The sequence below is a fragment of the Macaca fascicularis genome, chromosome 4, assembly GCF_037993035.2.
Source record: "Macaca fascicularis isolate 582-1 chromosome 4, T2T-MFA8v1.1".
In the NCBI taxonomy this organism is placed as follows: Eukaryota; Metazoa; Chordata; class Mammalia; order Primates; family Cercopithecidae; genus Macaca; species Macaca fascicularis.
Genome location: NC_088378.1, coordinates 3,636,609 through 3,649,436, shown reverse-complemented (window position 1 = coordinate 3,649,436; position 12,828 = coordinate 3,636,609). Strand labels below are relative to the sequence as shown.

The 12,828-nt window shown below is 45.0% G+C and overlaps 1 protein-coding gene and 1 long non-coding RNA gene across 14 annotated transcripts in view; one reads left to right on the top strand and one right to left on the bottom strand.

Annotated features, from left to right (window-relative positions):
• The first annotated feature begins 1,463 nt into the window (after window positions 1-1,463).
• On the top strand, window positions 1,464-11,541 carry LOC107129388 (uncharacterized). 13 transcript variants are annotated; one of them, XR_012434378.1, is made up of 6 exons: window positions 1,464-1,803; window positions 4,902-5,226; window positions 8,468-9,374; window positions 9,679-9,790; window positions 10,130-10,267; window positions 11,264-11,541. It is a non-coding gene; the product is annotated as an uncharacterized lncRNA (long non-coding RNA). The 13 variants fall into 13 exon arrangements; XR_010586158.2 differs by having other exon boundaries at window positions 8,401-8,566; XR_010586156.2 differs by having other exon boundaries at window positions 8,401-9,374.
• Window positions 7,436-12,828, bottom strand: part of LOC101867510 (T-complex protein 10A homolog 1) — a 25,304-nt gene continuing 19,911 nt past the window's right edge. Inside the window, exons 7-8 of the mRNA XM_045391729.2 lie at window positions 9,651-9,768; window positions 7,436-8,642 (exon numbers count right to left, since the gene is read on the bottom strand). Coding sequence (XP_045247664.2) covers window positions 8,381-8,642; window positions 9,651-9,768 — 380 coding nt within the window. The 3' untranslated portion in view covers window positions 7,436-8,380. The remainder of the gene's footprint in view (window positions 8,643-9,650; window positions 9,769-12,828) is intronic.

Here is a 12,828-nt window from a genome sequence, read left to right as displayed (position 1 = left end):
GACTTAACATGCATGGAGTTCAGAGAAAAGGCAAGAGACAAAACATGGTCCAGGGAATTTAGACCTGAGACTGGAATGAACACTTTGTTCATTGCCTGTTTTCATGCATTTGTACATTTACACGCTCTCAACCCTGTTCCAGGAAAGATTTAAAGGACATAAGTAAGAATGCAAGCCCGTCAAGGCTATTCTGATTTTAAATGTCAGTTCAGCTCCTACTTTCTGGGGTTTGGCAAATCGAGTTAAGGGCCTTTTCCTCAAATGCTCAAACATTCCGATCAGACTAAAGCAAGCAACTGGAATCACCAGAGACCAGATTCCATTCTCCCTCCGTTTTTTGAAATCGTCACTTCTTTATCACCAGCTGGGTTTTGATGACTCTTCAGGTGTAAAGGTCAACCTCATAGAAATGGGAAAACCTGTGTTGTTAGGAAGGATGGTTTTAAGTGAGCATTTGAAGTTTTAGGGCAAGAATAGCCTCGGGCCATCTGTCAGGAAAAGCTGCCACATCTGGGCAGTGTCTCTCCTAGGGTGAAACGTGCGCAGATTAAACTGAAGTAATAACGAGCTCACGTAGAGTCTGGGACGAGACAGGAAATTTATAGGCACGGCACGTGCCTTCGGTGCCTGGGCTATGGAGGAAAGAACACAGACGGTCTTTCTGAGGTGGGGCAGACAAAACCGCTGAAAGTGAAGGAGAATTAAGGCAATATACGGTGGCCATTCAAAAAGCCTCAGATTTCCACTCCTAGGAAGATGGAACAGGCGAGTGTTTTCCTCCTTCCCGCAGGTGCAACCGGAAACCTCGGGCAGGGCCCGTCAAACAAACGCAGGAAGACCAGGGGCGGAGAGAGGAAGCCCCGGGGATTCGGGGGACCATGAGAACGACAGGATGGGGCGTTCCTGGGTTTTCTTTTTGACTCTTCCACCCCAAACTGGGTGTTCACGAGGACGCAAAGGAATGCTGTCTCCAGCCAGAGCACCGGGAGAGGCGCGGCTCCAGGAAATATTTCAAGGACCCTGGGAAATGGGTGGAGATCTCCGAATGTGAAAAATCTTCAGGAGACTGGAAGTGTTTTGAAGTTGAAGGTTACGGTTCTTTCTCATTTTGTTTCAAAACAGGACCCCCATTTCCCTTACTGTAGGATTCGAGGAGACAACAAGAGGAGGAAAGGGGTGTCAGGGTCAGAGCCGCCTCGAAGGCGACGAGAAGCAGAAGCGCAGGCCTGCGAGGTGCTCTTCAGAGTGACTTCGCTGTGGGCTGCGGGAGGCAACAGAAGGAACTCGGCTTCCACTGGCCACGTTCCCCTCCCCGGAGCGGAGGACACAGCCCGGTTTCTTCAGGCGGCGGCTCCAGCCAGCTCCGCCCCACAGGGAAGGAGCGCGCAGCTCCCACACCCCGCAGGCGGCGCTGACAGACTCCGCCTTCCCGGAGCGCAGGCGCGTGGGGGGCGCCGCCCTCTTCGCCGTCGGGAGCCCCGCAGGCCAGTGACCTTCTGCCTGGTTCTCCCGCCTCTGCAAGCCTCGCCTTCAGGACTCCGCCTCGCCGTCCTCTTTTCTGTCGGGAGACTCACGGGGCCGTCTGTCTGGACGACGTGTGCACATTTCTCACCACGATTCCTCTGCACACCAGGTCCCGGCACCGCCGCGCTGGGGTCGGCACAGCTGAATTGCGCGGGCAGCGAAGGGGCCTCACGGGGACCGCTCAGCTCCCTGAGGGCGCAGCCCGCCTGGTCCGGGGGCGAAGAATGAACTTCCGCGGTTTTCAGTGACCCAGTTTGTGGCCCGGCACATGCTGAAAAGGTAAATCTGAACGCGTTACCTCAGAGATGGGCCGTGAGCTGCTTTGTGCCGCCAAATGACCTGTTTACCCAACAGCGCCCCCTGTAGCCCCGTGCTCAGAACGGGCTTTTCCATGACGTTCCTACATTGTGTTTACAGCCCTCTGTGAGGGGTTTGCACGCACAGGCCGACCTCGTTTTATTGTGCCTTGCTCTGTTGTGCCTCGCAGATACTGCACTGGTGAAACCCCGTCTCTACTAAAAAATACAAAAAAAAAAGTCTGTGGCAGCACCGTTGGGGCACATCAATGGGTCCCATTTTCTAACAGCTTGTGCTCACTTCATCTCTCTATGTCACATTTTGGTAATTCTTGTAATAGTTCGAATTTTTTCATTATAATTATGTCTGTCATGGTGATCTGCACCTAGTGATCTTCGATTTTACTTTGTAATTGTTTTGTAACCAACAACCACACCCAGGTAAGACGGAAAACATAATAAATGTCACCTGTGTTCCACGTGCTCCACTGACCAGCTGCCTCCATCTCTCTCCCTCCCCTCAGACCTCCCTAGTCCCTGAGACACAATTGTGGAATTACACCATTAATAACCTACAACAGCCTCTAAGTGTTCAAGTAAAAGGAAGAGACACACATCCCTCATTTTAAGTCGAAAGCTAGAGATGATTAAGCTTAGTGCGGAAGGCCTGTTCAAAGTTGAGATAGGCTGAAAGCAAGGCCTTTTGCACCCAGGAGTTAGCCCAGTTGTGAATGCAAAGAAAAACAAAGGAAATTAAAAGTGCTGCTTTAGTGAACACATGAATGACAAGAAAGTGAAACAGCTTTATTGCTGATTCAAAAAAGGCTGAGAGGAGTGAGAAAACTATGGAAGAAAAGTTTGAAAGTGGCAGAGGTTGGTTCATGAGTTTTAAGGAAATAAACATGTCCATAACTTAAAAGTGCAAGATGAAGTAACAAGTGCTGATGGAGAAGCTGCAGCAAGTTATCCAGAGACCTAGCTAAGGTAAGTGATGGAGGTGGCTACACCAAACCACAGGTCGTCAGTGTAGATGAAACAGCCTTTTGTTGGAAGAAGATGCCATCTAGGACTTTCATAGCTAGAGAGGAGAAGTCAATGCCTGTCTTCAAAGCTTCAAAGGACAGGATGTCTGTTGTTAATAGCTAATGCATCTGGTGACTTAAAATTGCAGCCAATCTCACTTACCATTCCAAAAATCCTAGGGCCCTTAAGAATTATGCTTAATAGGGAGGCTGAGGTGGGTGGATCTCCAGAAGTCAGGAGTTTGAGACCAGCCTGACCCATATGGAGAAACCCTGTCTCTACTAAAGAAAAAATACAAAAAAATTAGCCAGGCATGGTGGTGGGTGCCTGTAATCTCAGCTAGTTGGGAGGCTGAGGCAGGAAAATCACTTGAACCCAGGAGGTGGAGGTTGTGATGAGCCAAGATCTTGCCATTGCACTCCAGCCTGGGCAACAAGAGTGGAACTCTGTCTCAAAAAAAAAAAAAAAAAAGAATTATGCTAAATCTACTCTGTCTTTGCTCTATAAGTAGAATAAGAAAGCCAGGATGGCAGCACATCTGTTTACAGAGTGGTTTACTGAATATTTTGAGCCCATTACCAAGACCTACTGCTCAGAAAAAAAGACTATTTTCAAAATATTACTGTTCATTGGCAATACACCCAAGGGCTCTGTTGGAGATGTGCAAGGAGAGTAATGTTGCTTTCATGCCTGCTAACACCACATCCATTCTGCAGCTCATGCATCAAGGAGAAATTTCAACTTTCAAGTCTTGTTACTTAAGAAATACATCTCATAAGGCTATAACTGCCATAGATAGTGATTCCTCTGATGGATCTGGGCAAAGTTAATTATAAACCATCTAGAAAGGATTTACCATTCTAGATGCCATTAAAAACATTCATGATTCATGGGAGGAGAAACAATATCAACATTAACAGGAGTTTAGAAGAAGTTGATTTCATTCCTCATGGATGATTTTAAGGGGTTCAAGCCTTCAGTGCAGGAAGTAACTGCAGATGAGGTGGGAATAACAAGAGGACTAGAATTAGAAGTGGGGCCTAAAAATGTGGCTGAATTGCTGCAATCTCAGGATAAAATTTGAACAAATTAGGAGTGGCTTCTTATGGTTGAGCAAAGAAAGTGGTTTCTTGAGATAGAATTGACTCCTGGTGAAGATGCTGTGAACATTATTGATACGACAACAAAGGATTTCGAATAGTCCGTAAACTTAGTTGATGAGGCAGTGGGTAAGGTTTGAGGGGATTGACTCCAATTTTGAAAGAAGTCATACTGTGGGTAAAATGCTATCAAACAGCATCGCATGCTACAGAGAAACCTTTCATGAGAGGAAGATTCAATCAATGCAGTCAACTTCATTGTGGTCTTGTTTCAGATATTGCCACAGTCACCCCAACCTTCAGCAACTTCCACCCCGATCAGTCAGCAGCCATCAACATCCAGGCAAAGCCCTCCACCAGCAAAATAATTGTAACTCACTGAGGGCTCAGATGATCATTAGCATTTTTTAAAACAATACAGTATTTTAAAATTGAGATATGTTCATGTTTTAGACATAATGCTATTGCACTCTTAATAGACTACAGTATAACATAAACCAAACTTTTATAGGCACTGGGAAAACGAAATATTTGTGTGACTTGTTCTGTTGCAATATGAGCTTTATTGTGGTGGCCTGGAACCAAATCCACAGTATCCCCAAGGTCTGCCTGTAAGGTGAGGCAGCAGCCCCAGAAACTAATGCAGCCTGCCAGGTGCTCTGTGTTCCCAGCAAGCAAGGACACTTCCCTAGATATCAGGGGAAGTGATACAAAGACAGAAAGTTGTGGTCATTTGAGAATCAACTCATAATAAAAAATAATGAAATATGGTTAATTGAAGTAAGTTGATTACAAATTGAAAATGGTATTAGAAGAAAGAAGTTTTATACAAAGATGGTTGTGATACAAAAGAATATAATGACATTTAATTTTATTGCCTTGAATAAATGAGGAATGTGGTTTTATTCCTTCCATTGTCTGCTTCTAAAGTATAGATATAAACTTTGTCTATCTGCAGTTGCAGATAAGAAACCTGGGAAGCCACAAGAAAGCCAAGTAGCCTAGGAAAAAGTGAGCATTGAGCCACAAGCAAAAAATAACAGTCGATCCTGTTGGTGCCACCTGACAGCAGAGACAGCTGATGACCCCCGAGCGTGAGTCCAGAGAGCTGCCCGGCAGCCCCACCCTGCCTTTCCAGGATGAGTCTTCTCTGGGAAGCCACTGCTCATTCGGAAGGTGAAGAATGCCAGAGTTTCCAACACCAACCCCAGCTCTGCTGACCTCTCAGAACGGCAGGACCACGCGTGACGGAACACCAGGCAGGGGAGAGTCAAATATACAAGGTGGGACGCCAGGCAGGGCCAGCATCTCCATCAGGCACATGAGGGCCCACGATACTTTTAGGAGCCCATGAAAATGTTTTAATTTCTCTTAAAAATCAGAAGGAAACAAATGAACTCTTAGGTGTAAGAAAATGTTTTAATATACACGATTGATATATCCACCTTCATACAAATGCAGTAACAAAACTTACATGTTTAAATTTTTTAATGGAAAAAAGCTCCCACAAAGGCAATGACAGTCATGATGTGGCCTGATCCCAGGTTGCAAAAAACTAAAACTTCTGTGAATGGCGTTCATTAGAAACACAAGAATGCTAATGTAGCATGTCAGGTTTAACCATAAAGGTTGAGTATGATGTCCAGTGCCTTGAGTTTAAAATGCCGGAGGAGGAATAACCAGTGAGTAACACAGTTCCCGCTGTCACACTCACACCCATAGCAAGATGAACCACAGGATTTCTGTTTTTCTTTTTAAAGCAGGGAAACAAGTAAAATACAATATAGTAATAATTATAGTAATAATTGTACAATTATAGTAATAATTGTAGGAAAATGTAAAAAATATAGAATAATGAGAAAATGGTTAATACTGTAGAGTAGGTTCAAATTGGAGGTCTGTAAGAAGTCGGTGATAATCTGAATTGTTTGGTTCTGTCTCTTGTATAAAGTATTTGTTCAAAAATATCAACCATTCTAAACCTATAATTGCAGTATTAAGAAAACTTAATTAGAATCAATCTTTAAGTGCTCAAGAAAAGGTAGTTTCAAAGGTGAATTTGATAAACTGAGCATCAGACAGAGTCGTCAGTTTTGGGAGTCAGCCTCTATGTTGAAATCCCTTTCACTTTAGCACCAATAATCAGAGTTCACGAGGCCACTCTCCACATTCTCACCTCTTCGTTTACTCCAGAGCCTCCGAGGCTCCACTCTCCACTCTAGCTGCTGGGGAGCGAAGGTGAAGGTGACTGAGCTCCATCCTCAATGTGTTGTCTAGGTGGGGACAGGCAGGTCTGCAGGTCATCGGGATACAGTGTGAGGAGGACATGAGGAGTGCAAGGTTCAGTGAGCACTTGGGGGCCTTAGCCTGGGGGTGGGGGAGGGTGAGCCAAGGAATGTTTGCGGAAGGAACGATGAGTCGGAAGAAGTCGGGTTAACCTAAGGGAGGGCCTTCTGCATGATGTGGGCTGTGGGGAGCAGGAGAGGAGAGGCGGGAGGGGCTGCACCTGATGGCGATGAAACTTGGGGCCCATGCTCTGAGAGGACCTGTGCTCCTTAGGAAAACATGGAGCCCTGCAGGACTCCACGTGCAGAGAGAGGAGGGCTCCATCCAAGACTCCCTTCAGGAGCAGCACCTGGGTGGAATGGACGGGACGCCTGTCCTGCTCCCTTCTCATCCATCCCCACAACATCCCTGAGCCGTGCAGGGGATGAAATGTCACCCACTTAGGGAAAAGGAAGTGGGGGACAGCTGAAGATTTTTTCCAAGGTGGCAGTAGACAGTGGCCCAGATGGGTGTGACTCACCCCATCTCCCAGCCCTTTATACTCTGTCATTGTTTTGTGATGGTCTTAATGCTACCTTTTTGAACAAGTAAATGTGCTTGTTTACAATTTGTGCATAAATGTGCCTGCAAATAGGTTAATAGAGACCCCTCCTCAAAATTAATGTAATAAATATAATCAGATTGTACATCTAATAAGAAGCCTTTGGGAGATTGTTAAGAACTAAAAGTAAATTCTGACTTTTTGCAAATCAGTATGAAATGTTGTTTTAATAAGCTTGTACTGATTTCCAATATTGCAGAATGTATATTCCATGAAGGGCTTCCCGCACATGGAATGTATTAATTCCATGTGCACACTGAATTAATCTTATTTGGATGACAGATTTTGCACCCGTCACTACTGGAGAGTGTACTGCAAGATGATATTTAATGAAAACTTCCAGTCAGGCAGGTGATCTGATGCCTGCGCACGGCTTCCTGATAAAATTGCATGTTTGATTCTTCCCTGATCTCCCACAGATAATGAGAAGTGCATTTTTTCAGTACAGCCGTGTATCATTTTGTTTGCTTCAGTGACAATTTTTAGTATAAGCTGATTTAAAACAATCAAAGCAACAGGCAAGTCCATTCTTTCAGCCAAACCCAAAATAGCTTTTTAATAATGGATTTGTTTTGCCGGTTATGCCTGACAAATGCCTCGCATTGATTGCTTTAGCATTCATCTGAAAACAAAAGGCCTCCATCCACTGCAATCGTAGTAGACTTCCTTTTTTTCCTTCAAAGCCAGATAGCACATGGTTCTTGAGTTACTATAAATAGCATTACCAAATATTGAGGACTACGATGATGCGTGCACAGTATTAAGGTTAAAATAATCCCTGGCACTAAAATATGGTGTTGTAGTCCATAAAAACATGAGTACATACTGGAAAAAATTAAAAAACTATGCATCTTCTGATAAGATTTTCAAGAAATTATCTCTTTCCAAAATCACGTTTGGGGGCATCCACATTTCAGTATAAAAATTAGATGAATGCCAGTCTGCTTTTGTATTTCTAGGTGGCCTGCAAAACAACAAAAGAAGTAAGTAACTGGTTATCATTTTATATCGGGATTTAAAAAAATCTCAAGTTTCAGGAGGCAACATGCTCCCCAGGCTGTGACAGGCCATGTTAACTGCACTATTGGAGCCCTGACCTGACTTGGACGCCACTTGAGTATCCTTGTAGTGACTAGAATTGTCTCCCTCTTGTCCCAGTGAGGACAGGGGTGTCGGTGAGCAGAGGTGAACTGTCCAGGCTGAGCTTCTGTAATGCTGGAGATATGAGCCGTGCTTGGGGTGGGCCATAAAGGGAAGAGGGGCTCAGCACTTTGTGAATCAGCTGGTCCAAGGGCACTTGCTCTGCAGAGACCTCCTGGGTCCATCACAAGGCAGAAATGGCCCCTGTGATGATCAAAGAGGGTGCAGTGTTGCTGGGGGCATGGAAATCTTTCTTTTGTGAGCCTTCTGTTATCTGATGGGTGCTGCTCTAACCGTATTTCCTAAATAGAGAAGAGAATGTCCTTTTCTTTGCAATTTCTAGATAGAGGCTTGGGTAGTCCTAAAGGTTTAGTGGCTCTCCAAGATCATCTGGGACAGCTAATACATTATTAGTTTTTGTCTGTTTTAGCAAAAAACTGCAATTGGCATTTCCCATGTGACGCTGCGTGTTGCAGGCTCATCTGCTTCTCATCCAGGATGATGTTTCCAGCTTCATCTTTGATCTTTACCCTCCCGGAGGCGTACTTGGTTTCCTGACAGCCGCTGCAATACACAGTCTTGATGGTGCCATCTGGGTACTCCCTTCTCTTGAACTGGGCCGTGTGGATTTCTTTCTGCCCGTTGCTGAGCACAATGGTTTTGTCGCCATTCCTGAGAAGAGAAACACGTGGAAGGGCAGTGTGCGCCAGGGCCAATGCTGCTAGTGTGGAGGCCAGTAGGGGGTGGGGGAGTACCGAATAATGGCCCCACCTGGGGCCCTTCTTCCAAAGCTCGTTAGATGGGGGTGCAGAAGGCCACGGGCAGTGGCAGGAAAGGTGCACGGTGGGCTCAGGGCATCAGCAGAAACTTGATGTGGGTGAGAGAGGGCAAGTGTGGAGGACCAGGAGGCAGGGCGGGAGGTCAGCCGTGTCTGCTCACCTGCAGGCTGAAGCCTGTGCTGACAGCTGGCTCTGACGGTGAGAGGGACGGTAGGGTTAACACAGGGAGTGACAGGGACACACATAGAATCATTTCAGAAAAGTGGCCCCGGAGGTGACAGGGAAGATTCTGACTGCTGTGAGGAAGCTGGGGGAGTCTGTTGTAATTGCCCAGGAGAGAAATGGTGAGAGCGGGAGACTGCAGAACTCAGAGAAAGGTTGGAGGTGGGGCAGCAAGGAGACACAGCCCACAGTGCTCACTCAGTGGTCACTTGAATATCAGGAAAGAAAGGGAAGGTCTAAAACAACATCCCATGCCCTCCCTTGGGCAGCTGGGTGGATCTTTACTTTCTGCACAAACTAGCATTGAAATAGCAGCTCTGATGAGCTCTTCCTTGTTGTGCCTTAAACATTTGCTTGCACGTGTTCTGCAATGGACTTGGGCTTCTAGACCACGTGGTCTGAGGTGAGCACTGAAGACTGGAGTGTATTTTTACGGTTATAATTCAAACACAGCTAATGTCAGTAAAGTAAATACCTGAAAGTCCATTTGAAACTCACAGTCTCTATAAAGGGATTCAAATCAAGGCCATAAGACAAAACTTCTGGAGTCAATGACATTATTATTATTTTTTTAATACAAGCACTTAAATGTTTGCAAAAATCTAAATTAATATAAGGAAATTATTAAATACACAAAAACTGGGGATGTTTCGGGTTCGCATTGTCTGACATTACTGACCTTTCCACCCTTACGATTGTCCCATCAGGAAATAAGGTCTCTTCCTGTCCATCCTTGAGATGTTTCACTGTCCCGTCGGGAAACACAATTTCTTTGGAGCCATCGGGGTAGAATTTTTCTGCAGAATGCAGTTTTTAAGTGTATGTTACATTGAATCTGTTTAGAAACATGTTCTATCCAAATAATCTATAAAATATTCATGAGATTTGTAGAGTATTTTCTAATCATCTGGCTTTATAACTAGGGTTGCCAGGTATAATTGAATTTTAGATAAACGATGAACCATAAATAATTTATTTTTATTGTTATTTTTTTGAGACAGAGTATCACTCTGTTGCCCAGGCTGGAGTGCAATGGCACAATCTTGGCTCACTGCAACCTCCATCTCCCCAGTTCAAGCGATTCTCCTGCCTCAGCCTCCTGAGTAGCTGGGATTACAGGCATGCGTCACCACGCCCGACTAATTTTTGTATTTTTAGGAGAGACAGGGTTTCGCCATGTTGGCCAGATACTCTCAAACTCCTGACCTCAGATGATCTGCCTGCCTCAGCCTCCCAGGGTGCTGGGATTACAGGCATGAGCCACTACACCTGGCCAAATGATGAATAATTTTTAACGTAAGTATATTTCAAATATTGCATGGAACATACTTTTATATCAAAAATTACTTGCTGTGTATCTGATATTTCAAATTCAGTGAGGGACTTGAATCAATATATTTGTTAAATCTGGCAACCCTACTTATAATAAAAGTTTAAGGACTTCAATACTATATGAAGATACTCAAGAAGAAAAACTGTGTGAACATCTGAGAGCGCATTTACTGTGTTCTGCTGTTTCAACCAGGATGTAAACAACATACACACCTATCTTTGCAAATTCAGTAGATTTGTATTTGTAAACCAGGACACTTGTGTGTCACTTAGCTGCTTAAATATATTTGGTGCCGATCTGCCTACTACAGGCTGAATGCTGTGCCCTCCCCAAATTCCTGTGTTGAAACCTAATCCCCAAAGCAATGGTGTTGGGAAATGAGGCCTTTGAGCAGTGATGTGGTCATGAGGGTGGAGCCCCATGAATGGGATTAGCGCCTTTACTAAAGGGACCCCAGAGAGCTGTCTCGTCCCTTCCACCATGTGAGGCTGCAATGAGAAGATGCCACCTGTGAACCAGGCAGCAGCCCTCACCAGACATTGCAGCTGCCGGCACCTTCACTATGGACTTCCAGCCCCCAACACCGTTGTTGGCAAGCCAGCCAGTCTGTGGCATTTTGCTATGGCAGCCTGAACAGGATAAGGCACACGCCATAAAGAACCGATATTCAACATGCAGTTTTGTACCTGCTCTATCATTTTTTATTTACACTTGAACGTCTTGCTCGAGGCAGAATGATCTTGGTCTCATTAAAACACAAAATTTAGATTCTCCCAACTTTGCTAAGTGATCTCTGGCTGAAATTTTCCTTTCCCTCCCATATGCTGTCTGACTCCCTGAGTCCCTGTGTTTGAGGTCAAAGGTCCATTATTAACCGCACAGTCAGTGCCCTCTGCTTCTGAATGCTTTTGACTGACTATGGTAAACATTCAACTTTACATTTTCATATTGATTTGCAGTTTTCAGCTGGATAATAAATCGTAAGAAAGGGCCATAATTCACCCTCTACGGCATCCTCCAGGGATGATTAGCAGTGACTTTCACCTTGCACTGGAGACAGAACCCTTGACGCAGAGGAACTCGCTGTGGAGCCTGCTGAAATACTGCTGCACTGTGCCTATTTCATTATAGGAACAGGAACGTGATTACAGTGCCTGCATGTGGGGTACACGCACAGCTGCTTGATGTGTTTGTGAAAAAAGGAAAGCTGCCAAATTAAACTTAATTGATGAGTTTCCATTTGTTCTGTTTTTCATTGAGATGGAGTCTCCCTCTGTCGCCCAGGCTGGAGTGCAGTGGTGTGATCTCAGCTCACTGCAGCCTCCACCTCTGAGGTTCAAGCAATTCTCCTGCCTTGGCCTCCCGAGTAGCTTGGGTTACAGGCATGTGCCACCACACCCGGCTGATTTTTGTATTTTTAGTAGAGACAGGGTTTCACCATATGGGCAAGCTGGTCTGGAACTCCTGACTTCAAGTTATTTGCCCACCTCTGCTTCCCAAAGTTCTGGGATTACAAGCGTGAGCCACCACACACGGCCTCCATTTGTTCTTTTACTATCCATTTGCTTCTTTTTTATTTGTATCGTCAACTGTTAGCAGTTTCTGACAGATAAGGGGCAGCACACACACACACACACACGTGTGTGTGTCTGTCTCTGCGTGTGTGTATTTAGAGTCAAGGCCTCACTCTGTCACTTAGCCTGGCATGCAGTGGTGTGATCATGGCTCACTGCAGCCTCAGACGCAGAGCTCAAGTGATCCTCCTGCCTCAGCCTCCCGAGTAGCTGGGACTACAAGAGCATGCCACGATGCCCAGCTAATTTTTTATTTTTTTGCAGGACCAGGGTCTTGTTTATGTTTCCCAGGTGGTCTCTAACTCCTGGCCTCAAGAGACCCTCCCACTGTGGCCTCCCAAAGCACCAGGATAACTAGTGTGAGCACCATGCCCAGCCCACAAAATATATTTAAGAAAAATAAATACAGTGAAGAACCTGACAACTGAGGAAATATTCTACCCCTTAAAATGATTTTTAGCACAAAATTGTAAAAGATTGTTTTCCTGTTGTGTATTAATGGAACACCCTGGAGAAACGGGGGGCTCTTCTTTGGGTCAACAGCTGAGAGCAAATGAATTCACTCACTGTCTGGTACATATCAATGCATGATTCTTGGCTGATTTGTATTAATGTATAAGAACCATGCACGTCACACACAATTGCACCTATAAAATGGAAGGAGTGGAAACAATGGCACGTCTGCTTCACTCTGTTCTGGAAATGTCAGCCATAGGCAGAACTGTTGAATGTATGACAAATATATCCAAGAATAGTAACAGAACTTAGAATTCCTGCTGGAAAATGAACTGAGACCTTCTACATGGACCAGCTGAGAGTCAAAGTTTTAGGCCTTTTAAACAAAAATAAAATACAGACCTGTAAATACTTTTCTTTTTCAAAAGACTGGCGTTAATATTAATCGCTCAGCATGACCTTCACAAACTAGCAAGTGTAATTTTTCTTTTGTC